The 25,694-nt window shown below is 38.7% G+C and overlaps 2 protein-coding genes across 3 annotated transcripts; one reads left to right on the top strand and one right to left on the bottom strand.

Moving 5' to 3' along the window:
• On the top strand, positions 1–10,138 carry LOC113675359 (trace amine-associated receptor 9). Its single transcript, XM_027191927.2, has 3 exons — positions 1–124; positions 2,822–3,346; positions 7,920–10,138. Exons 2-3 carry the CDS (start codon positions 2,952–2,954, stop codon positions 8,602–8,604), a joined length of 1,080 nt encoding a protein of 359 aa, XP_027047728.2. The 5' UTR covers positions 1–124; positions 2,822–2,951; the 3' UTR covers positions 8,605–10,138.
• LOC113675369 (cell adhesion molecule Dscam1) lies at positions 8,984–25,443 on the bottom strand. 2 transcript variants are annotated; one of them, XM_089209255.1, is made up of 19 exons: positions 25,205–25,431; positions 25,008–25,089; positions 24,553–24,621; positions 23,474–23,746; positions 22,632–22,913; positions 21,938–22,213; positions 21,543–21,827; positions 20,813–21,058; positions 18,682–18,951; positions 17,460–17,744; positions 16,603–16,851; positions 15,535–15,792; positions 14,966–15,250; positions 13,915–14,232; positions 13,645–13,715; positions 13,110–13,323; positions 12,817–12,963; positions 12,517–12,571; positions 8,984–12,146 (listed from the first exon to the last, which is right to left on the bottom strand). In XM_089209255.1, exons 3-19 carry the CDS (start codon positions 24,605–24,607, stop codon positions 10,676–10,678), a joined length of 5,040 nt encoding a protein of 1,679 aa, XP_089065381.1. In that variant the 5' UTR covers positions 24,608–24,621; positions 25,008–25,089; positions 25,205–25,431; the 3' UTR covers positions 8,984–10,675. The 2 variants fall into 2 exon arrangements, with proteins under 2 accessions (XP_089065381.1, XP_089065380.1); XM_089209254.1 differs by lacking the exon at positions 25,008–25,089 and having other exon boundaries at positions 25,205–25,443.
• Between the last annotated feature and the right edge of the window lie 251 nt (positions 25,444–25,694).

Raw genomic sequence — 25,694 nt, 5'->3', positions numbered from 1 at the left:
TAACTACAAGCGCCAGTATTCGGTAACTCGGTCACTTTCAGTTTTTCCTCAATAATGCGCTGAAAACGCAAGGGGTGAGATCTGACACCAGTTTTTTTGAGGGGCTGAAAGATGTTAAAGAAAGGTAGGTAACCCATCTCATTAAAATGTGCTGAAATATTTCAGAAAATTTGTTTAAAATGACGAAATTACACTTTGAGGTGACAGAGAGCTATTCTTCCAGTTACAGATCTTTAGCCTACTCTATAGCAGGCCGATACATCAAAAAAATTGCAACAGGGCAAGAAAAGTGAAGGCAAGCGGAGAGACGTAGTCATGTTTATCAGTTACTACATTGATTTCGGGAACTCAGAGTCAACCGTTTATTGAAATTTTTATTTTAAAGAGTGTGAGGTCGTTTCCTTTTCTTTTTTATTTGATGAACATTTTGGTGAACAAGCTCTTTAGGTAAAATTAGAGAGGCCTGCTGACAAAAACCAAAGCATAGGAAAAGATATGAAAAAAATTCAGGAAAACTGCTTTCGCTGTGAAAAGGTTCTTCAGAAATAGTCGGAAACCTTTATTTTAATAAACCTGCTGAAGTCACCAGCCGACAGCGAATGCCACTCAAAGAGGAAAGTCAGTTGAAATGTTAAATAAAAATTTGTCATATTTCCAACTTTTAAAAATCAACAGAAATGCAGTTTCCGAATAAAAGTTGCCATTCTTTATGTTTCTGTTTTCTCCTTTTGTAAGAAAGAATAATTTAACGTGATTTTCGATCCGGTTTCTTTACGACAGCGGGAAACTAATGTTTTGAAGTTGCCACGGTACCAACCAAGGAATTTTTTTGCCTTTCCTAAAAAGCGACGTGGCTACACGGCTTGAAAAAGTACAGTCGATCAGAAATCGATCCTTTAAAGTCCACGTTTGAATGCTGTAGCATTAATCAGTCTACATCATGTCAGGCGAAAGGAAGTAATTCCATACGGGACATCTGGAGCAAATACTATTTCTGTTCAGTCTCGATTTTAATAACCAAACAAAAAGTTGCAAGCGCACGAAATTAAAAAAACTGCATAGGTACTAACTGCCTAAGCGACCTCATATTTCACCTGTAATTACTCCATTGAGTGGAGTTGAAACACACTGTTTCCTTTTTTTGTCGTGAAAACATTTGATTCACACGGAAAAATTTCTAGTTCCTGTTTTTATCCAATCGACAAAATTTTGACTTTACAAACGTGAAATGATATCCTGCGTATTATGATTAAAAATGTGACAGTACATACAATCTATTGGGGGAAAATGACACGCAAATGATAAAGCTTAGCAGTGTAAGTTATCATTTAAGTTACCAAGGCATACATTACGTGAGGGCAAACTAATCGTCACTTAGCAATTCGCACGATAAGGTACCCTTAATAATTTAGTATAAAGACAAGCGTGAAAATGTAAAATTTCATGAGAAAAACGGTATTCATCGGTGTTTTTTACTGCAAAGTCAATAATCAGTATTTTCGGGGTTGAGTTGCAATCTCACGTGATCAACAAGCACATTCAATCGATCAGGTACTTAAATAAGAGGGAATAAAGTAATGATCCTATATCGAAAATGTACCATGAAAATTTCGCATGCGAAAGAATTGTATCGGGGAAATAACCAGGATTACTCTACCAGTCTTCAGAATATGATATCGTCATTTTGTGTGGTGAGAATATCATATTTATCTCCACATGAGGAGATATCAATGTCACCATGGGAATAAGTGACTGTGTTTTTAGGGAGAGCTTTTTGATTTTACAAATATCACCCAAAATAAATTCGTTATTTTTGACAGAAAATTTTTTTCTCTAAAGGGAATGTGCTTTGTCTGAATGTGCAGGAAATAACTTTTCGGAAACGTACCCTTTACAAAGGATGAATGTATTTGGTCTACTTTAAATGGTGTGTTTAGCTGGCATATTTTATCGATAACTGTCTAATAAACTGGACATTGCATGACCGTTGGGAGATGCGAATTTTATCGTCAGTGATCGTTAACAAAAGTTACCGGTATGAAATAAAGATAAATTTTGTATCCCATTGCATGTCATAAAGCACCTTGTAATGACGTCTACCACTAATTTTCTTTGGATGTCGCTTTCACAGACAGCGTCAATCACCAAATTTCATTACCAAAGCAAAATGTCGAGGAACATGTCGTGGAATATTTTCCTTCTCTTGTGCGGTTTGCAAAACGATTCATTCATCGGGTCTTCCGGTCCATTGCCTCACATTATTTTTTAAAACCAATTTTTTCTTCATCAATCATCTTGTTTCTCTGATTAGTAAAAATATGTTTAATACATGACTTTAATTCTTATTCATTGGCTGAGTTTGTCCATACGGTTTATTTATTTATTTATCACAACAATTTCATTGGCTCCCTTTTGACAACCTTGCATTCCAATTTGAAACCACAAACAAGAAAATCCCAACCATTTAGATTTAACGAAACTTTACCGTTGAAGACACAATGAAAGAGCTTTAATTTGAGACTTGATAATGAATTCAAAACTTATGCACTCTCTTTTATCAACAATTTTTTTAATCGCGTGGCAGTTGTGTTCTAATGATGAGTCAATGTCGATCCTGTTCAAACAAAGGTGACCTTTTCCTGAACGAGAAGAACAGTACCACACTTGTGTGTCCATTATGGGGGGCACTTTTTCTTTGCACTCTTTCCCCAAGTAAACAGTTTCTATCCTGTGTTTGTAATTTATTTACACCTCTATGGGGAGTGAAATATCTTGTCTTATGCTAATTGGAAACATTAACGCCAATTTTCCTTTTTTACAGAAGGCTGGCGTCACTGAACTGCTTATTCAGCCGTCAGCCCTATTTCAGTGATCCTCTGGTTTGACGGATCTTAGTTGTTCACAGTCGCCAGTTTAACAAAAGAGCACGCACCCCTGTGGACAGAAAAAGGATGAACGTGACTCATATAGGCCAGCTGAATGCAACTCCATCACCATCTCCAATGATGAGGAACGACATTGAAGTTTACGTACAAGTCGTTGTGCTGGTCATTATTTGCATCGGCAGTGTGTTTGGGAACGTCTTCGTTATAGGAATTGTGATCTTCGATCACAAACTCCACAAGCCCACGTATTATTTCATCAGTAGTTTGGCGTCCGCAGATTTCCTTGTCGGGGCGATTTACATCCCATTTTACATCATGGCATCGCTCGCCCAGAATTGGTATATTTCCCTCACTTGGTGCAAATGGCATGCAACTTTCATTTCAGTGAGTATCAACGCCTCTTTGGTTACGTTGTCTTTGGTCAGCGTGGATCGCTATCTCGCCATAACCGATCCTTTAAGGTAAGAAACAACTGCAAAGATATATACAAAACCGGGAAAAAAAACCCTTAATTAACCTCGACCTCTCCCGTACTCTCTATTCAAAACTCGCAATCAAAATTTCAACAATGGTTTACAACACGGTTAGCACTTGACTAAGCAATGGCGTCTTGTTTATATTAACTTAGTTCAAGTTCCTGAGCATCTCGGTTTTATTTACAAAACCCATTCACCAAGTGTTATGTATAGTTGTTGATACTGGCAAAGAGCGGCCGACAATATCCAAATTATGTTTGAATAAAATTACATGTTGATGAATTCCAAAAGCAGGAAAACGAGTATTCAGTAAGTCAAAGCAGCTCATTTTAACCTCCGCATCAGATTAGAAGGCGCCATTGAGTTAAAATACGAACAAGAAAGAAGAGTTCATTTCCTGGACCTTTGTGCCACTGGTACACCTTGAGATTTGATCAGTAAACTATCGTTAATTCAAGATGCGGACCAAAAAAAGCTAACATGTAATTATGAATGAAGAATCTTTGTAAATTATTCTGCTCTGCACAGGGTTTTTCATAAGCGATATTTTAAAAGCAAAATTTTATGGATCTTCACCAGATTACGACTGAATCAATCTGGATACTAGTGTATGGGATTTAGACACGAAAAAAACATTTGCAAGGCGGAAAAAGGCTTTGATAACAAAGATGGTGTATGTTTGATTAAGCCATAGTTGAAAATGGTCTACAAAAAACAATTAAAAAAGTTAATAGCAAGACTAGAAAAGTAACTAAAGAAAAGACTAGGAAAGACTAAATAAATAAACTCGCAAAAAAATTTTAAATGAAATTTTACAGTTCCATATTAGATTCAATATCAAGGGTTTTTTTTAAGAGATATATGAAAATGACGAACGTAAGCCTAAAATTGACAACCTTTTCATTAAAAACGGAAATGAATTTGTCAGTCCTACCAAATTAAGAGATGTAGACTTCTTTGAATAATTAAAATCGCTTGAATTTTCAAAGCTTTCTTTCTGAAGATCGTTAATTTACATGTCGTAATGAACATTAAAAAAAGATACAATTAGCGATCCCTTGAGACAAAAGCAACTGTTTTGATGATTTACAGAGCAGGAGAAACTAAAAACTTCTAACTTAATTTAATTCGATACCGCAGAGTTTACCTTCGATTACATCTAATGATATTGAGTTTTGAGAGATTTTTCCCTCGTTATATAAGAGGTAGGCTAATGAAAACATCTGCGACAAAATGAATCTGCAGAATTGATGAAAAACCACGTCCCGTTAACAACATTTCCAACCACTGCATAGAACGTATTTACATTCATTTATTGGCCTGGTTTCTAGGCTGATCACCAGGGTATATCAGTATGAGTCTAATTATTTCATAATCCGCCAGATGGAATCTGTTCTCCTTTTTCCACAATGCAATGTTTAGGAAACACAATCAGGCAGCTACATACAGAGTTGCAATTGTTTTCAAATTCACATAATTTAAAGCAATATCTCAAAAGAGAACTATGCTCCATCAAAATGGTTCCTAAAAACAGATGGGGTTTTCCCACCCTACTGAACAGGCATCATGTTTTTTCGTTTAAAGGCAAGCGGACGCAAGCGCGAGGCGAACGTGAAGGGCGAGAGTCGCGTTCCTTTTCGCGCTCCCTCTCACGCGTGAATATGTTTTCGTGTTTGCCTTGCGTATAGGTCCGCTTGACTAACTTGTATATTCCTAAGCCGGCTAGCCAAATCAAATTCTGTTTCAAGAGCACTCCAACCTTTCAAAACGATATAATCAGTTTTAAAGCCCTTCGAAAACTTGAATATAAAATCGGCGTATTTTAAAACACGGTGTTTAAAACGAATTGCCATAGACAAATTCTGCGGCAAGGAAAATTAGTTTTCCTGATGGTAAAATTTAGAGTAAATTTGACTTATCAAATTTCATCTGGTAGAAATTCACATCATAATGTTTGCGTCATATTAGACCTCAAGTTCTCTTAATGGGCAAATTCGTATGACGCATTATTACATTCAGTATGCCGGAAACAGTTAATGAAAAGTTGTCTGTGTAAAAGAGTAATTGTCAGTCAGGGTAATGTAGTATTATCAACTGAGTTGATAACGTAAATTGGCCATGTCTGCTTTGGGCTTCTTTCGTGTTTAGATCAACAGGGAAAGACGTTTTCTTTGACAGCTATCTTACATCTGCTTGTTAATTTCCATTGGTCAGTGTCTTATGATGAGCGAATTTAACAATGGTTGTACCGGAAGGAAATTGAAAGAAAGCTGAGAGGCTCATTGACTTATTGTATTACTTCAAGTGGACTAGAGTTGGCCCTAAAATCGATTGTTTTGCGGTTGTCAAATAAAATCATTCATATAGCCTGCAAATAGAAGGTGTTTTCAGCACGAAACTACGAGTTCAAAGAAGCCCTCATCTGATTAACTGTACAACAGCAGAAAATGAATCATTCGAACTCTCCGAGGATTGAAAATGCAATTGAATGCAAACACATTTTCTTTAAGTCATCTGTACAGCTATCTGTACCTTGTTCTTACAGAAGCTTCATTATCGCAGCAGTTGTTATCAATTTAGTGGCCAGTCCTTTCACCGTTCTGTTGAACGCCATAGTAATGGTGGCCGTGAAAACCAAGAAACGACTACAAACTCTCCCTAACATCTTGTTGGCAGGTATGGCGCTGACAGATCTTATTTCTGGTCTCATCACCCAACCCTTTTACATAATCGTGACTATTTACCTTGTGAAAGAAAAAACTTTTGGCGGAATTTGTGACATTAATTTGGCTTTTAGCATTTCCTATTTCCTTACATTCTGGACTTCGGTGGTACATTTGTTCTTAATCAGCGGAGAGCGTTACCTCGCCATGAAATACACTTTTTGTTATTACCGCTTCATCACCAAAGGTCGTCTATTGGTAGCGTGTGCTGTGCCGTGGATTACCTCAGCACTTCTCTTTTACACTTTCACACAATCAGCAAAGTGTTTTTACATTCTGGTAGCATCTATCATTTTCACGACGATTTTACTCCACAGACTTGTTTACAAAGAAGCCAAACGGCATGAGGAAAAAATTTCGTTGGAACAAGTTACGATAGAAGCCAGGACCAAATTTCAAGGGGAGAAGAAAGCCCTCAAAGTAACATCGATCATTTTCGTCGCAATATTTCTTTGTTGCGTTTTGCCAGTTGCTGTCAGGACCATAACATGGAACGTTTTGAGCAGGCATTTTTCGAGCGATACAAAAACATTCTTTCGTCAGGCTAGCATGTTGCTGTCGTTTACCAACTCGCTGGTCAACCCTGTTATTTATACAGTACGAAAGAGAGAGTTTCGATTTGCTTTTAGGGAGTTGCTTAGAACAAAATGTTTTAAGGATACTGTGGACGTGAAAAGGAGCTTCAGTGTATTTCGTTTAAGAAAAAGTATCGTAAACCCAGAAGATCAACGGGGAGATGAAACAACCACCACAACCAAAGAACGAGGCTCGCACTGAAGAGTTAACAAAAAAAGGAAACATAAGCTTAAAAGCCTTGAAATTATCACTCGAAGGCAGTTATGAACTGAAGTGGAAACAGTTTTTTTTAGGTTTTGGAAAATATTTTTCGGTTGGTGTCTTTTTTTAAGGTGATGGCAAGACAGACAAACCACAAAATGAACATCACATCTCCGCTGAGAAATAGGTACCTGATAGGTATACGTATGTGCTGCAACAGGAAGTTACTTTTTTGCGGTTCTATTCGTGATCAAGTAATATTGTTGATTGTCCTGATTTATTTCCTACAGCAACTGAACACTGTTCGCTAACTGATGTAGTGAACGGCAAGAATATTAATTACGATACTTTTAAGACTATTTTTAAAAGAACGTTTGTCGTGACACGAGAGAAGCGTGGTGGAAATGGTTGATGCATACAGAATTCCAAATAAAATATGGTCTCTGACGACAATGTTTAGTAAGAAATCAGGTGTTTCTCTGAAAGACTAGTTGTATCAAATTAATTATACTCTGAAACCCTCCCTTAAATTTGCAAGACAAAAGAAAACGATATCACAGATCAACTTGTGATTACAGGGTAATATATTTAGTGTTTTTGCGGCACACTTCTCTCTACATATTTTTTCGTAAGTTTATAGCCTTGAAAAGCTGTAACTAGAAACCTTCTGGTTGGTTGCCGTTTGTAATTAAATTAACACGCGAGTGAAATGTTTACATTTTGGTGAATTAACTTGTGTCTGTGCCTGTGAATGCTAAACTTTTACTAACTATGGGCTTTCAGTAAAAAGAGTCACTTTTTAGAATACATATTATCCCTCTACGCCCTAACATCAGTAGGCATATTCTTCACTCTGTTTTCTGTTCATCTCCTGAGGTGCTGACATAGAGAAAGTGTGTAACAACCAAGGGCTTCTTTAATTCGTGACCACTTCCCTTATTCTCGTAACCTTAAGCATTCAGGGGTGATTTTCAGGGAGAAATAAGATACTAATAAATCTTGGGGGTTGAAGGGTTAAAGCATTGCCATAACTTGATTGCGATCATTTTACCTTCTAGGTACCAGACTATTCTAACCACGATCCGCTCAGTCGTGCTGCTTCTTTTGGGTTGGGTCCATTCCATTTTCTGGGCATTTGCACCGCAGTTCGGTTGGGGCGAGGTTGTTTATCAGCCCAAGACCTCCACCTGCCGTCCAAACTGGGGCGCAAAGGGTCTGGCGAATAGGGTGTATACTCTCGGTCTGGCATTGTTGCCATTTGGTGCTCCAGTGATCTGCATGATATACTGTTACTGTAGAATCTTCTTTGTGGCTAGGTACCACGTGAGAGAGATTAAAAAGAACTCAGTGAATACGCCAGGCTCCAACACGATTGGCCAAAGAGCCATGGAAACCAAGGCTATGAAGACGCTGCTAATTGTTCTTGGAGCCTTTGTCGTTTCCTGGCTTCCATACACAGTATTGTCGATGGCCAAGATGATTTCCAAAGGATCTTGGGAATTCTCGAGCAGTATTCTGAACGCAGTGCTCACCATTACGCTCCTAAATGGTTGTGTGAACCCAGTGATCTACGCTATTCGAGACAAGAGGTTTTGCAAAGGAATGAAACGTGTGCTATGTCCGCTGGCGCGAAAAGACTCTCAAGACTTCAACAGCTATCTGTCCAGTAGGAGAGATACAACGAAAGAAACGAAAGCGGAGAATTTCGAAATGGGAAACATCAACTTTGCTCAAGAAAGTTGAAATGAAAGACGAATAGGGAAATCCCATATACAGAGAGATAAACGAAAAAAGCATCCTATGAATCTTCGTCTTTGTTCCGCTATTAACAAGAACAAAAGCACAGTATTCTTGGAAATTCCTAAATTGTACTGGTTTTCCTTTTCCTATCTTCCTCAATGGCGGATAAGAAAACTCGCGCCGTCCGCTCAACCAGTCAAGATGCAAATCTGAAAGCAATAATGACTTGGACTCTCATTTTCCCGCGCTTTAGGACGTTTGCACGTGTTTACTTCGTGTTCACTTTGATCTGCACTTCAGACTTTGGTATTAACTCTACGACATAGAATCGAAAAGTGTTGCAAAATCATAGCATTTCCCACCATTATGAATTCAACTGAGATGGACTTCAAAGCATATACTTTGACTTTACTTCAATTGTAAAATTAAGTGAGCTAAAATAAATTACAGTCTTCCTGATTACAACAAGGGAAACACACCTCTCCCCAATTGTTCGACGAACGCTTGATTTAAATTATTAACTTAAGTCAAAATATCAATTTTTTTCTGATTGAATTTAAATTGAATTTATTGTTATGTAAACTATATTATTTTATATGATAAGCTGAATCCTACAAGGTTCTTAACTGGTTCTAAATAATGATCTATTGGAGACAGAAACATAGATCACTTCACCATAAACAAAATTTTGCTTTTTTATCAGATAACCCAAATAGGCTCCATGTTGCCGTGGGTGTGTTCAGCAATAGATCACAAAGACGCCAAAATGTGGCATACTAACATCATAACATCAGTGACATACTCGACTGCTCCTCCTTTACGTTGCCATGTTCTTACCACATTTTAACCCTTTCACTCCCAAGATCTCTCTTGTAATTCTCCTAAATAACTTCCATACAACTCCTATGATTTTGGTTCTGAGAATTTGTTATTGGATCAACTTATAATCCCCAATTGATATTTCTCTTTATTCTCATCACTTGTCTGCTTGATATTGTATGGATACTGTGAGGAGAAATTCTGTCTTAGTCACTCGTGGGAGTTACAGGGTTAACGTCATCTGTGATCTGTTACTAAACAGACGCACGGCAATATGGAATCTATCTGTAAACCCTTTACACCCTAACATCAGTATGCATATTCTCCATACTATCTCTGTACATCTCTTTAGTTACTGAAAAGGAGAATTTGTTGAACAATCAAGAGCTTCTTTAGTTATTGATCATTTCCCTTATTCTCATGACCTTAATGTTTTATTCAGGATGGTTCTTTAAACGAGAAATTAGATACCAGTCCCCTTAGAGGTTAAAGGGTTAATTGGAATATAAGGCTGCGTCAGCCATCCAAGAGTAGTTAACCTTTTGTAGCATTCAACATTTGATTTTTTGTACCTTACCTCCATAAAATTTGTCACAAATGAAATGCCACTAATTCTAACAGAATGTCGACCAGACGTTACGTTTCGATATGTGTACATGCACAATGACAGTAAAAAAAAGTGACACCGAATAAAAAAAATGTTACTGACAAAAATAAACTTTGAAAATTTGGGAACAAAATAACTATACACGCATTCCGGATAGCGCTGAATATTAAGCATGGCCTTCTTGGAATTTCCGAGGCGGATTTTTTGAAGACAACACTTACGTCCAGAACACCATGCTTCCTAGCGAGCTTACGTTAGTGTTTTTGTTTGTTTGTTTGTTTGTTTGTTTTCTATGTTTCACAACACGGAACATTCAGGTAACTTGCTATGAGAAAATGACCAACGAAACACTTCTAACCACGAAAGATAAACTCTTATGGTTACCTCGTGAATTTTTTGAGGAAGGGTAAAAAAAACTTTTACAAAGTAAAAAGTATTTTCTGTTTTATGTGCACTATTTTGATAGTTAAAGGTCAAGAGGTAAAAAAGAAAAACATTCAAATGACGCGACAAGTGTCCGAACGTCTGACCATTTTTTTTCTCACACAGCCGCCCACTTAGTTTGCGCGATGAATTCGAAATAAAATCGAATGCTTTCCAAGGAAAAAATCTCATATTTGTGATTTGTTTTTGATCATAAGTTGGTATTCATATTTTCGTCAAATCGTCAAAATCAGTTGCACCATCAGCATCCTCGCACGCCCAGGATGCAAAACGATTCCTTCTCCCAGGGAGCGCCATAATCTCAGGAGGAAGAGGTCGCACCCACTCATCCACTTGGCTCGGGCGAGGAGGTGGCGGAAGCCTATCCAGTTCATCATCGTCATCAGATGTAACCTCCAAATCAGGCTTGTTATTCACAGGTCTGTTTTCAAGACTTTCAGCGGAGTCCTTTGTAAAGGTAGCCTGGTCGTTAGGACTACTCACCGTGGGCTCATTCTTAGCCGACTCGTCTGGGCCCTGAACGGAATTTTCCGGATTAGTCTTTTTTGCACCATCAGCGTCCTCGCACGCCCAGGATGCAAAATGATTCCTTCTCCCAGGGAGCGCCATAATCTCAGGAGGAAGAGGTGGCACCCACTCATCGTCCACTTGGCTCGGGCGAGGAGGTGGAAGAAGCCTATCCAGTTCATCATCGTCATCAGATAAAACCTCCGAATCAGACTTGTTATTCACAGGTCTGTTTTCAAGACTTTCAGCAGAGTCCTTTGTAAAGGTAGCCTGGTCGTTAGGACTACTCACCATGGGCTCATTCTTAGCCGACTCGTCTGGGCCCTGAACGGAATTTTCCGGATTAGTCTTTTTTGCACCATCAGCGTCCTCGCACGCCCAGGATGCAAAACGATTCCTTCTCCCAGGGAGCGCCATAATCTCAGGAGGAAGAGGTCGCACCCACTCATCGTCCAATTGGCTCGGGCGAGGAGGTGGCGGAGGCCTATCCAGTTCATCATCGTCATCAGATAAAACCTCCGAATCAGACTTGTTATTCACAGGTCTGTTTTCAAGACTTTCAGCAGAGTCCTTTGTAAAGGTAGCCTGGTCGTTAGGACTACTCACCATAGGCTCATTCTTAGCCGACTCGTCTGGGCCCTGAACGGAATTTTCCGAATTAGTCTTTCGGCCTTTTATCACCTGCGCATAAACCGGCGACTGGTTTCTACCGATAGGCGGAGGTACAGGTCTCCAGTTAGGAGGAGCTTCATTTTCAACAAAGTCAGAGAGTGAGAAGGCACTATTATCTACACCGGCAGAATCGACAAGGCCTTCACTTTTCGTCGTATTATTCGGTTTAAGGTATCTATCGTCTTTTCCTTTACTGTCACTTGGTATTACCTCGTCATATACCGAGTTTCCACGAGAGACAATGGGACTACGCCTCGGCTTGTATTCCTCGAGGCGTACAACGTCATCCACGTTTCTCTCTGAGTACGAGGTCGAAGTCGCTGAATCGAGGTATCGCAATTCAAGATCTTGACTAAAACTCGTAGAATTTCTATCACCTACGAACATTCCAACGTCGATTTCGTCATCTGCAGGCGCAAAGTTGTACTGACCTTCCACACTTCCCTCACTATCGCCACTTGAGGACACTTGTGAGGTGCTCCCCGTCCTCCGATTGCTAAGAAGAAAACCCAAAGAATGTGAGGAAGGGCGTGGCCGACGAAGGTCCAGGTACATGTGACAATAAAACAACCTGGCCTGCCAACGAATGCTACTAAGATTCTGCTGTTAGATTGCCCCCCCTCTTCCCCCCCCCCCCCGCTACTGAAAAAAAAAGAAAGAAAGAAAGAAAGAAAGAAAGAAGGAAGGAAAGAAAAAAAGGAAAGAAAAGCAGAAATACAGAAAAAAGGAAAGAAAAGCAGAAATACAGAAAAAAAGAAAGAAATGAAATACTGAAAGAAAAGAGGGAAAAACTTTCAAATAAATTAAATATTTTGGGATGGGAAATATATAGAAAAACAAACCGTTAGTAAACTCTCGACACTTACTGGACAATGTACCTAAGAGAAGGGTCTTCACGATTACTGATGTGAAAACTTTGCCCTGGAAAGAAAAGATCACCATCAATCATTCAGTGGAAACTATGCAGGCTCTTGTAGATACATATTTACATATAAACAGTATGCACAAGTCAAGTTGGACGCTGGGAACTTAGCATTAGTCTTCACTCGTCCACAACACTGGTCTCCAGGCTACCAAGAAGATTTGACTGCGACGATTACAGACTTGGGACAAATAACACGTGGGTTTTTAAAATTAAGAAGAACTTCCTGAGTGGTGTTACTTACGAGAGCGCTTGGTTTGTCTTCGCTTGAGACAAACAAAAGCGATGATGATGAGCAAAAGAAGAACACCGAGCACGAGACAGACGACTGCGACTTTTAATCCAGAGGACTGGGTCCCATCACTTTGCCCTGACGTCACAGCAAACTTATCTGAATAAAAATAACATAAATAATAGTAGTAATGATAATGATAATGATAATGATAACAACAGTGATAATGCTAATAACAATGACGAAATCTGAAAAAAAAAATCGTCACCTAAACTATCGCACGATGAAAGGTGTCTTTAACTCACCAGTATCAGTCTTGACGACGAATAGTTCCGAGAAAGGACCATTCCCTGCGTTACTGTACATCCGGGCCTTCACTTCATATTTGGTGTCTGGTACCAGACCTGTTATAAGGTAAACAGTGTCCGACATCCGGGGAATAACTACTTTCCCATCAAACACTGCACCCTCTAACTCTTTATACCATATACGGTAACCAGATATTGAATATGAAGGAAGCTGGAAATAAACAAAAAAAACATGTGAGAAAAAGGTATAGGTTTACTTAGGAGACAATTGCAAAATAATGTACAATTTCTGACTCTACGTTTCTCTAATTCTATCAAGGATACTGCATTCATGCTTAACAAAAAGTTACTCACGCATTCATAGTAAATTCTAAGTTTAAAAGTGTGAAAAAGCACCATAACTAAGGTCAAAGCCGATCAATTGATCAGCAGCCAGGAGCAATATGACTAACATTGCAAGTGATGGCACGAGATAGTGTTGCAAGCTACAAAACACTGTGTAACCAGAAGCTAAAATAATTCTCTCTTGTACCTTCCATTTAACCATAAGCTGATAAGCTCCATTTGACTGTACAATTAAATCCACAGGGGGTGTAAGGGGAACTGAAAACGGAACAGAAAACATCTTGTTATCAAAAGAGTCTCTTGTTATTAAGGAGACCCAGAATTCAAATATAAAAAATGCTCCTAAGAGTTAGCACTTCTCGTAATTCGGAAAATTATATGTATTAGATATAAAAATATCTATTGGGAATTCTTTCTTTATAATTGTAACCATTTACTGTAAAACTAAAGTTCTTACCAAGCTGCATGGTTGTTATTTGTTTTGATACAGCTCTACTCCACCTTTCAATTCCATCTTTCCTTCTTCTTCCAGCGTATACCCTGACCATGTAAACGGTATCGGCAGCCAGCTCTCGCAACGTGAAATTTTGTGGGCTCCTTACAATATTGTGTTGGACGAAAACATCCTGAGAACTGTTTCCATTCTGAGGTCCGTAGTTGATTCTGTACAAAATGGTGCTAAGATATCCATTTAAATTTTCAGGTTTTACCCACGAAACATAAACAACAGTCGCGTTTTCGACAGACATTTTCAAATCCTTCGGGGTTGATGGGGCTGAAAGCAAAACGAAAGTAATTTTTTTCAAGTCAGAATGACCATTTTCCGCACAAGTCTCTGACCTATTGACCTTTTATAACTGCACATGGAGATTTTGGCTTTGTAAAAATCCTTCAGCTATTTCTCCGTTTCGTATTTTGCGGCAAAAAAGTTTGTATTATCACTAATTTATCCCAGTCATGGATGATTGAAATCGGTAAAGTTGTTTGAAGAGAAAGAGAAGGTCCTGAAGCTGCCAAGAAAGGAAACCGAAGGGACTGGGAAAGACTTCAATCCAACGGTGCTATATCAAAACAGCCCTCTTCTCCCCCAAATCAAGAGCATACATATAACAACGGTTATAAACAACGAAAGTTCAAACGCTTGGTCCCTGAAGTGGAAATCAATGCAAATTATATCTAGTGTTACCCTTAACCCTTTAACTCCCAAGATCTCATTAGAAATTCTCCTTACTGTCTGCCATATACTTCTTGTGATGCTAGTTTGGAGAATTTGGTATTTGTTCAACTAATAATCCCCTAATTAATATTTTTCTTTATTCTCATCACTTGTCTGCTTGATATCGTATTGATATTGTAAGGAGGAATTCTGTCTTGATCACTCATGGGAGTTAAAGGGTTAAGAAGGTTTTTTAGAGAGATTTCTTGGTGTCGAATTCTCGCGTTTTCGATCCCTTATTTCTCAGTGTTTAATGAGGGACAAATTATGTCAGGTAAACTCCTTCTCATACCTCCCTCCAGAGTTGTCACATTTTGCGATGACTGGCTGTATTGACTACTGCCCAGTCCATTCTTTGCCTTCACTCTAAAACTGTAAACTGTAAACGCTTGTAAGTTGTTCACACGAACCGAACTTCCTTTTATCGTGTCGTTTACTTGTTCCCAGTCTCCTACTACAGTCTTCATCTGCACCATATACTGAAGAACGAGATCCAAAGGGTCAGACTGGGTCCAAGTCATTTCTAAGGATGTCTCCATGATACTTGTGACTGAAGGTTGAAAAGGAGGTCTGGGGACTGAAACGAAAAGCACATGCAAATAAGGGCTCCGTCTAAATCATCATATTCCCGTCGTTTCAGGAACTTCCGGTCTGCACCAAGCTCGAACAGCCGCTGTTCGGAGCACGAGCCTGCGCTCACTCCATGAAGTTCATTCTTGGGAGGATCAGAGACTGGACTCGAGAAAATGGTGAAAATCGCGCCTAGGTCTGCACTGATCCACATAAATTCTAAAATGAAACTTTCCCGAGAGAGTGCTATTCATTAATTCTAAATATGTTGAAAAGTTCGTGAAAGCTTACCTCTTGCAAACCTCGCCACTGTATCCAGAGGATTAGTGCAGTTACACAAAAAGGAGTTATTGACAAGAGATACATCAGGAGCGATCAACTCTTCATTAACATTGACGGTGTAATCCGGGAACTTTTGCAAATCTGGTAACTTAGAACCCTGTAGGTACCAGGTCACCTGAGGACGAGGGCTTCCTTCCACTTCACACTTCATGATCGTTTTGCTGTTCTGTGATGGAGTCTTTTGGAAGTCTATAATCTCGGCTTTGGCTGTGAATTTTAAGGCAATTTCAATGAGCATCGAAAGTAATCTCTTTGGACACCATTGGATTTACTTGACGTTCTGTGGTTGGTCAAGAAAACTCGCGCCAGCCCCTATTTAACCAATCAGGAGCAAAACTAGAATCAACCACGACATGGTCATGAGTGCATGCTCTTCTCGAGCAGAAGTCTGCTTTGTTACATTCACATCGATTTGTCATCGGCTCAAAGTGACTTTTTTCCTAGGTATGATTGGCCAAAGTCATTTTTCCCGGTTTAGTTTTACGAACCTCGATCTGAAAGCGCTCTTAAGCAATTTTCAAAGGAAACTCAACAGCAATCCGCGGCAGAATTGCTCATGTGATTGGATTGGTGTAAAGAAACCATTACGCCACTTTCTCAACCAATCAGATGCGACACTTTGCTGCGTTTCCCAACATTGCTTGCTAGTTCCATTTTGAACCGCTGTTGGCTCCTTGTCACACGTCTGATTTCCTTTATTCTCACGGCCGTTGTAATCACTGAGATCTACATGCAAGTTTTACGGCAGTCACAGATTACGTGCATGTTATCACTATTCATTGGATAAATCTCTATCCGGGATAGCGCAGTACTTTTGATTACCACTTGTCCGCTAGATAGAAATTTATCCGTTGTATAGCGCTATCTGCTCTTAGAATCACTAGGGCCTGATGAGTATATTTCAGTGATGAGGACTCAGAATGCCTTAATCGAGTTGCAATCAGTGTAAATAATTCCCTTTTGGCCTTTTCATTCCCAAATATTCGAGTGAACAATAAGTATCGAAACCTAGTTTACCTCCGATCTTCATGTCAACTACTTGCTGTGTTGAGCCTCTGCTGTTCCTCGCCTTGCAAGTGTATGACCCTTCATCCTCTGGCTCTACATTATTAACACGGTACTGGTTTCCAGTCCCAGCAAGGCTTTCGCCATTCCGAAGCCAGGTTATGGTCGCTGGGGGATTGGATTCCGGCTTGCATTCCAAAATAGCAGTTTGGCCTTTAAGAGCATACACTGTGTTGGGTGGGACAATGAATCGTGGGGCAACTAGATTTGTAAGAAAAATAAAATGGAAAACCGGTGAAGGTTGCACCTACTTGTACTTCTAATGAAGAGGAACACGTCTTGTCCTAAACCAAACCACAAAGTCACTTCAGTCCGGGCCTGGAGTAACTACTACATGACCTAGTTCACCAGCGAGAACCCCCCCCTCCTCCCCCGGGAGAGGGGGTACTTGGGTCAATTTTTTGCTGGGAAGGGCCGCTGGCCTCTTAAAACCCCTACCCCAGTATAGTCGATTCTTTGGCCAATTACAGATCCCCGTCTTGGTCATTTTTGGGGACACATTAACAACTTTTTAACCGCGAATCTTCCAATTTCTAAATCCCAACTTAACAGAATTTTCTTACCTTTAAAATCCCGAAAATGAACGACCCCATTCTAGTAATTCCATAGAAAATGCAAGCCCATTATAGTCAATCCAGTGATGAAAATGCGACCTCATCTAGCAGCACATCCCCATGAGCCTATTACCCAGAATTCCCCTTCCCCACAAGTGGGGGAGTTGAGCACAGGACCGCATAACCCAAAGGTGAAGTTCCCGCGGGTAAAAATATCAATATCTTTCTACAAATAAACTACTTGAGTTGACTTACATAAGACATCTAAGTAGGCCTTGGCACTCGCACACCCAGCAGTGTTGCAAGCTTTGCAAATGTGCAGGCCTCCATTCTGCAATGTGACGCTGGAATATGTTAGATCTCCATTGGAACGAATCTGTACAGTGGCACTGGGAACAATATTTGTTATGGTTCCACCGGTTTTCTCAAGCATCCAGGTAACAACAGGCTCATCAGGGCCACGGGCGCGGCATGACATAGTTGCACTGCTCCGTTCATCGACCGTGACATTACTCGGAACGATGGTGAACACAGGAGAGTCTGTGACATGAAGGAGAGAGAATCACAGATCTATCTTTGCTTTCTCTTGTCTGCCATTTAGAACAATAGCAGGGCTGGTTTTAGATTTTTAGACTGAAATAGGGGTGATAAGTTGGGGAACAAAATGTGGTTACATGAAACATCACTTAAAAATATACATTATTGTGTTCTCTCTATCTATTGACACCAATGATTATTTGCCAACACGAAAGTATGAAGCCTTGAGCAAGGCGATCCAGTGGGGAGCAAGGAGTCTAGCACTGAACCCTTCAACTCCTGTGAGTGACCAAGACAGAATTTCTCCTTACTATATCTATACAATATCGTACAGACAAGTGATGAGAATGAAGAAAAATGTCAATTAAGGGATTACTAATTGATCTGATACCAAATTCTCCAAACTAACATAATGAGAACCGTTTAGCAGACAGTAAGGAGAATCACTAATGAGATCTTGGGAGTTAAAGGATTAAAGTGCCAGACCCCCAGCAAAACTCTCTCCACCTTGTCTCAAATCTTCTTGCAGGCAGAGAAATATGCACCCTGCAGCGCTATTAGGGAGGCCTGCTGCCAAGCTATCTTGAAATACATGCCAAATTTTGTCAACCTTTTAACTTCCATAACTGACGAAGAAATAATTTCTCCTTACAATTCCGATACAATATCAAGCAGACAAGTGATGATAATAAAGATAAATATCAATTAGGGGATTATCAGGTGATCTGATACCAAATTCTCTATATTTACATCATAAGAATTATATGGCAGACAGTAATGAGAATTACAAATGAAATCTTGAGAGTGAAGAGTTAACTAATTTACAGGGAAATGTACAATGACTCCAACCTTACAGTTCATTAGTTGACTCTCATTGCATTTAAAAACACTATCAGCTATTTAAACAATAATGTAACCACTAAATGCAGTTTTTTAATACCAGCCACTAAAAAGTATACTCTTTTTTCACTTGTTCCTGCGTCATTTGTTGCATGGCAGGTGAACCAACCACTGTCTTGTTCAGATACACTTTTGACCACAAGTGTTCCATTTGATAAAACAGTGAAGTGCACATCATTGGTGATAAGGTTTTGTGACTTGTACCATTTGATGGAAGGAACAGGAATTCCTGTAGCCTGGCACGAAAATATGGCTGTTTTTCCTTTAGGAATGGTTTGATTTACTGGAGACATTACAAAGTTTGGTGGCACTGCAGATGAAGAACAGATGAAATGAGTTGCAGAATTGACCCTCCTTAAAAAAATTGGTGTCTTAAAATTTAATTTCCTCAATAGGAAACTCAACATGAAATAAAATGTATTTCAAACACCTGAAATACACATACAATACAATATTCTTTATTTTACGAAGGTAACGTAATTAACCCAATGAGTTATCTAACTTACAGCCTTCACAGCAGTACAAATACATATAAAATAATGACTAATCGGCAAAACAACTTACTGCGAGAAAAACTAAAACTAGAAATTGTATGGTTTAACATAGATATAATATGATTTATATAATAAGCTCTTTTTTTTAAGCAAATGAAGATTATCGCAGTATATACTCAACTTAAGCAGTTGAGAAATAAGGCCTGAAAAAAATTCAGGCCTGAACAGGAATCGAACCCATGACCTCTGCGAAATACCGGTGCAGCGCTCTAACCAACTGAGCTATCAAGCCAACTGGGAGCTAGCCTAAAATTTTTTCAGGCCTTATTTCTCAACTGCTTAAGTTGAGTATATACTGCGATGATCTTCATTTGCTTAAAAAAATGTATTTTCCGCAGTACAAATATATGACTTTCATGTATTCTTATCACACCTTCTCCATCTACGGGTATATAACGAACTCACAATTGACTAGCTCCCAGTTGGCTTGATAGCTCAGTTGGTTAGAGCGCTGCACCGGTATTTCGCAGAGGTCATGGGTTCGATTCCCGTTCAGGCCTGAATTTTTTTCAGGCCTTATTTCTCAACTGCTTAAGTTGAGTATATACTGCGATGATCTTCATTTGCTTAAAAAAATGTATTTTCCGCAGTACAAATATATGACTTTCATGTATTCTTATCACACCTTCTCCATCTACGGGTATATAACGAACTCACAATTGACTAGCTCCCAGTTGGCTTGATAGCTCAGTTGGTTAGAGCGCTGCACCGGTATTTCGCAGAGGTCATGGGTTCGATTCCCGTTCAGGCCTGAATTTTTTTCAGGCCTTATTTCTCAACTGCTTAAGTTGAGTATATACTGCGATGATCTTCATTTGCTTAAAAAAATGTATTTTCCGCAGTACAAATATATGACTTTCATGTATTCTTATCACACCTTCTCCATCTACGGGTATATAACAAACTCACAATTGACTAGCTCCCAGTTGGCTTGATAGCTCAGTTGGTTAGAGCGCTGCACCGGTATTTCGCAGAGGTCATGGGTTCGATTCCCATTCAGGCCTGAATTTTTTTCAGGCCTTATTTCTCAACTGCTTAAGTTGAGTATATACTGCGATGATCTTCATTTGCTTAAAAAAATGTATTTTCCGCAGTACAAATATATGACTTTCATGTATTCTTATCATAATAAGCTCTGTAATGCATGCATTTTGATTGGTTCTCACTTATGATCTATCGGAGGACAGACGTATAGATGACGTCATCATTAAAACCTTTTTTAATTCTTTATTATATGAAACAAATATATTCCAAGTTGCCGTGCATCTATTCAGTAATAGATCAGAGAGGACGTCCAAATGTGGTAAGAACATCAGTGACACACTCGGCTGCACCACATGTGCCACTTTTTTGTTCTTACCACATTTTGACGTCATCTGTGATCTATTACTGAACAGACACACAGCAACTTGGAATCTATTTGTTAAATAAACAATACCTTCTAATATACAATTACAATAAAGAGAAAAACAACAATCATGACACATTAATTCCTCAAGATGAAAAACATTACAAGCAGACTCAAGGAATAAGATAAGAAGTTTATACAAAGTAGTGTGTTATGAAAATTTTCTTTACTTATTAACATAAAAAATAATCTAACACTGAATGATTTACCTTGAATTGCTAGGTAGAATTTACCAGAAACTGATCCAAATGAGTTGTTTGCAACACAAGTGTAGAACCCTTGATCACCAAGAGACAAAGAACTCAAATTCAGGCGGCGATTTGCTGTGATAATTGTGTCATTAAATATCCACTGATACTCAGGAGTGGGCCTGGCATAAGCTCCACATTCCACCACAAGTTGAGTGTTAATATTCTGTGTCCTGTTCGCCATGGGCACAAGAAATCTTGGAGGAGCTGACACATATAACAAAATGTGACAAATGAGTCTAGTGAGCCTACACCTCATGGTTCATTGTTGCTTAACTTTACCCCAGTTTCTAAAACACAAAAATACCAGGTGTATTGCTACACCTCCCCCTGGGGGATGTACTAACAGCTGGAGTTTTGCAGGTCCTGGACTGCCTAGGGGGTGCACTAGCCCTAGGGGGTTGTCCTGCAGGCTCTTAGCTACACTATTTAGATTGAAAAGGACTCATAGCCTGAAAACAAGAAAGGGTACAGCTGCCTCTCCCCTCTAAAAAGTTGGGAAGGGGAAGGGGAAGGGGAAGGGGACTGCACAGGCTACACAAGAATCTAATCAAATATCATATGATAACTGCAACTGATTGACCTTTCAGTAACCTCATTACAACTGATAACGATTGATTTCTTTTTAACTCCAACCTTACAAAAATTAATTATAATTATATAAAAGTATTAAATAACTTGCTTAACTCACTCAAAACTTTTAAGGTTGCAGAGGCAGACCTTTCTCCAACATCATTCACAGCCTTGCAAGTATATGTTCCACCATCAGATTCTGTTACCATGGAGATACTAAGAGAATTGTTTGAAAAGACTTTTATGGTGCCCAAGTGCAGAGACTGCAGAGTAAATATGGAGCCATTGGGTGTGGTCCATTCCACATGAGGGGTTGGGTTTCCCTCAATTAAACAGGTAAATTGGACAGGTGAGTGTTCTTCAACCACTTTGTTTGAAGGTGTCCTTGTTATACGAGGATAACCTTAGAAGAAGAAAAGTATGGGTGATGAGTTAAGTGAATGAAATGTTGCAGTTAGAACATGAAGAATAATTTTCAATGTAATCTCTCATATGCATGCATTAAATAATTACCTCGGATACGTAGAAATGCCAAGGCTGAGACATTCCCTTCAGAATTCTTTGCTGTACAGACATAGACACCATCATCCACATGCTGAAGATTGACAATCCTTAAGGCACCAGGAGAGGGTTCTTGCCTCCGATCAGCTGTAATGTTCTCATATAATTTGCTCCATGTGATACTTGGAGGAGGAATACCATTAGCACTACAGTAAAATGTGACTCTGTCTCCTTCACTAGCAGTTTTGTTGCCTGGTCTTGTTGTAAATGATGGAGGGATGGGCAGGTCTTAAAAAGTGAATTAAGTCCAAAAATATTCAAGCAATGAGCTAAAGAGATGCTTAAACAAAACAGTTAGAAAATATCACAGAAGGTATTTAGCAGTCCAACCTTTATTGCTTTAGAGTGAAAGATTTTCTGGCCAATTATTGGTCAAAATGTTAGAACATCAGCAATTAAAAGGAATTGCAGACATCTGACTAATTACTTACGGAGGGAATTTCAAACTTTTTGTTTTCCAAAAGATATATAATTATTTAAAAAAGACATTACCAGGGAGAAGCAGAACCATTTGGATATCATTTGACTGATATATCAACACAGAAATTTTTTTTTATTTTTCAGAGATATAGAATGTAATTTTTTACCCTGAAAGTAGAAAGATCATCATGTGTTTCAGTTTGCATAATTATGTAAAATTACATACCATTTACAATCAGGGTTGTACTTGCAGATGTTGAGCCAAACGAGTTGTGAGCTTTACAGCTGAACAAGCTACCATCATCACTCTTGACTAAATTATTTATCCTCAATGATCCATTGCTGAAAACCTCAAATCGTCCACCACTAGAAATGATGGCATCGCTGCTATTTTTCCAATTTAAAACAGGTTTTGGATATCCAACAACTTCACAGTGAAACAAGGCAGATTGCCCAACATACGTTGCTGATGATGAAGGTGTTTTAGAAATACTTACTGCTGGGACACCTAGAACAGTAATCAAGAATTAGTTGGTCACAATTTTTAGACAAGGTTTAAAGAACTTTATGATTATTGGTGTCAAAAGACCAAAACAGAAGTAATAATTAAACTAAATCTAATTCTCCTAATTGACCATTTAACTGCCAGAGGTGATTAAAATGCATCTTCTACTTGCAAAATCAGGACAATCTCCAGCAAACAAGTAATGAAAATAGACAAAACTATCAGGAAGAAAGTGTTATCTTGATAGAACACAATCTTCTCCTTTGCAAGTAGCAAAGAAATGTATAAAAGCTGGAAGGGAGAAGTATAATCTAGATATAAACTCTTTAACTCCCAGATCAAATTTGTCATTCTCCTTACTGTCGACCATACAATTCTTATTATGTTATTTCAGAGAATTTAGTCTTAGATCAACTAATTATCCCCAAATTGATATTTTTCTTTATTCTCATCACTTATCTGGTTGATATTGTTTTGATATTCTGAGGAGAAATTCTGTCTTGGTCACTCATCAGAGTTAAAGGGTTAAGAGCTGAAGATTTCATAACAAAAATGTGCTATACCTTGCACAGTTAAAGTCGCTGATTTTGTTACTGTCTCTCCTGACTGTTTATCAGTAGCTACACAGGAATAATTCCCAGAATCAGAAAACTCTAGGTTATCAATCTTCAATGTTGCTAAGCCAGAAGGGGAGATGTTGCCTTTACTTATGTTACTGCCATCTTTCAGCCAGTTGTAAATGGGTTGTGCAACATTTATTTGGCATTCAAAATTGACTGCGCTCCCTTTGAGGACTGATTGGGAAGTAGGTTCCTTCAAGAAGTTGGGCACAGCGTCTGTATTAATAAATATTGACAAAGTTACTTTCTTGAAAAAATTTTAAATAACTTAATTCTAGAAATAATTATGTTTTTTTCAAAGAATAGCCTTTGAAATGACTTGTAGCAGATCTGGTGACCTGGGAGTACTGGTAAGCATGAGAAGGCACTTCACTATTCCAGTATTTTCACAACCCCAGAGTACCTGTATTTAAAATAATTATCTTCCATATATTTCCTTTACTGATTATTATAAAGTACACTGAATACACAAAACCAATTTCTCTGCATAAATTGATATCTTGTGGCTCAGGGAAATGATAAACCCTTTCACTCCCAAGATCTCATTTAGTAATTCTCCTAATTGTTTTCCTCACAATTATTATGATGTCTTTGTGAGAATTTGGTTTCGGATCAGCTAATTTTCCCCTAATTTATATTTTTCTGTATTCCAGTAACTTGTCTGTTTGATGTTGTAAGGAGAAATTCTATCTTGGTCAATCATGGGGGTTAAAGACTGGGTTTATGTCCCAAACCTATCCACCTGCTGTTTTCATGGTCTTCTAAATGCAGGGGGTAGGAAGGGGGGGAACGGGGGGGGGGGGGAGGGTGCAACATGGATGAGGTCCTTTTAAGAAGTCTAACCTAAGTTTCCCCCACCTGAATGAAGGAATTTAAGAATGAAATTTATTTACCAAGGAGATGCATAAATGGTACAGTAGAGAGAAAGAAAGAATTTTGCATTCATCAAGACAAGTCTATTTTTTGTTTGATCATAATATCAAAGGGTACCATGCTCACTAGTGATACATGCTACGACTCACCTGCACATAATGGTATGTTAATTAAAGTAAGGAAAACAACGACAGCTGGCCACATTTCCTTGTTGATAGCTATTGGGTACAGTATCAAAAAACAAAATAAAACATTACAAAGCAACGCTGTTTAAATACTTGAGAGTTATAGTTAACAGACATCTGATATTTCTCCAGAGAAGACATGAAAGTTTCTGTGAGGAAGAGAGTAAGTAGTAAAAATTGAAAAAAAATACTTCCAAGCTCATGGTCGGAACTGGCCCTTGTAAGTTTGTTGTTCTCAGGCTCGTCAATTTTAAAAAGTTAAAAAGCTACTTTCACGTGTCTCCTTCTTGCGTCACTTCTCCACAGTACAGCTACCTCTCTTAGAATGCAAATAGTAAAAGAAAATATAGGCAACTTAGTGTCCCAATGACAGTTGCACGATCTTATGATCATTAGTTCGAGAACTGTTTACACTTTACTTTGTGTTTTATTTGTTAGTCATTACTACTTGTCACAAATAAAATAAAACATCTTTCAAATTAAGAGCAGAACTGTATTTTTCTGAAACAAAACAATTCATATTAGAAGCGAAGCCTCCACAGATCACAGCAAGGGACGATGGTGCTAAAGATTAATGAACTCATGATCACATTGTAATGAATTCTACAGAGCTTACCCACGTCGCTACTCAGCTTCGAACCATGGGTGCTTGCTTTGCTTGATTTGCAACAAACTTACGGGAAAAATTTTCTGATAAATTACAATAACCCTCTATTTGGAATTCATTCGTGAGCCTGGTTCGCAATTTAGGACAGACTACCTCCCGATCTAAGCCTCCAGGCAACAAGCGAAACAAGACGCGGTTCACAGGAATGCATCATTTACTTCGGCCATTTTGTAACTAAGACCGCACCAGTCCCTTTCGCCTGACCAGGTCACACAACAGATCAAACAAACAGTAACGCAACTCAAGGTAGGATTTGTACACTAAAATTTGGGAACATGAAAATTTACCCACATCATACGATAAATTCACATCTAAGATTAAAATTGCTCACGAGAAAGTAACGACAGAGCCAAAAATCTGAGAAATAGCAACAAGGAAGAGAGCAATAAATATGTGAATGACGTCACTGAAGGGCGGGCCGTGTTTCTTGACAAATATT

Source organism: Pocillopora damicornis, chromosome 6, assembly GCF_964200805.1.
Source record: "Pocillopora damicornis chromosome 6, jaPocDami1.2, whole genome shotgun sequence".
Classification (NCBI taxonomy): Eukaryota; Metazoa; Cnidaria; class Anthozoa; order Scleractinia; family Pocilloporidae; genus Pocillopora; species Pocillopora damicornis.
The sequence above is the reverse complement of the archived record's forward strand: the minus strand, read 5'-3'. Positions and strand labels throughout refer to the sequence as shown.

Excerpts from the sequence above, each read along its gene's own strand:
- LOC113675369 (XM_089209254.1), bottom strand. The coding sequence starts at position 24,607 with ATGTGGCCAGCTGTCGTTGTTTTCCTTACTTTAATTAACATACCATTA. Across the intron at positions 22,214-22,631 it reads TACAACCCTGATTGTAAATG|ACCTGCCCATCCCTCCATCA; the intron begins GTATGTAATTTT and ends TCACTTTTTAAG. Across the intron at positions 15,793-16,602 it reads AGTTGACATGAAGATCGGAG|CCAAAGCCGAGATTATAGAC; the intron begins GTAAACTAGGTT and ends TAAAATTCACAG.
- LOC113675359 (XM_027191927.2), top strand. The coding sequence starts at position 2,952 with ATGAACGTGACTCATATAGGCCAGCTGAATGCAACTCCATCACCATCT. Across the intron at positions 3,347-7,919 it reads GCCATAACCGATCCTTTAAG|GTACCAGACTATTCTAACCA; the intron begins GTAAGAAACAAC and ends TTTACCTTCTAG.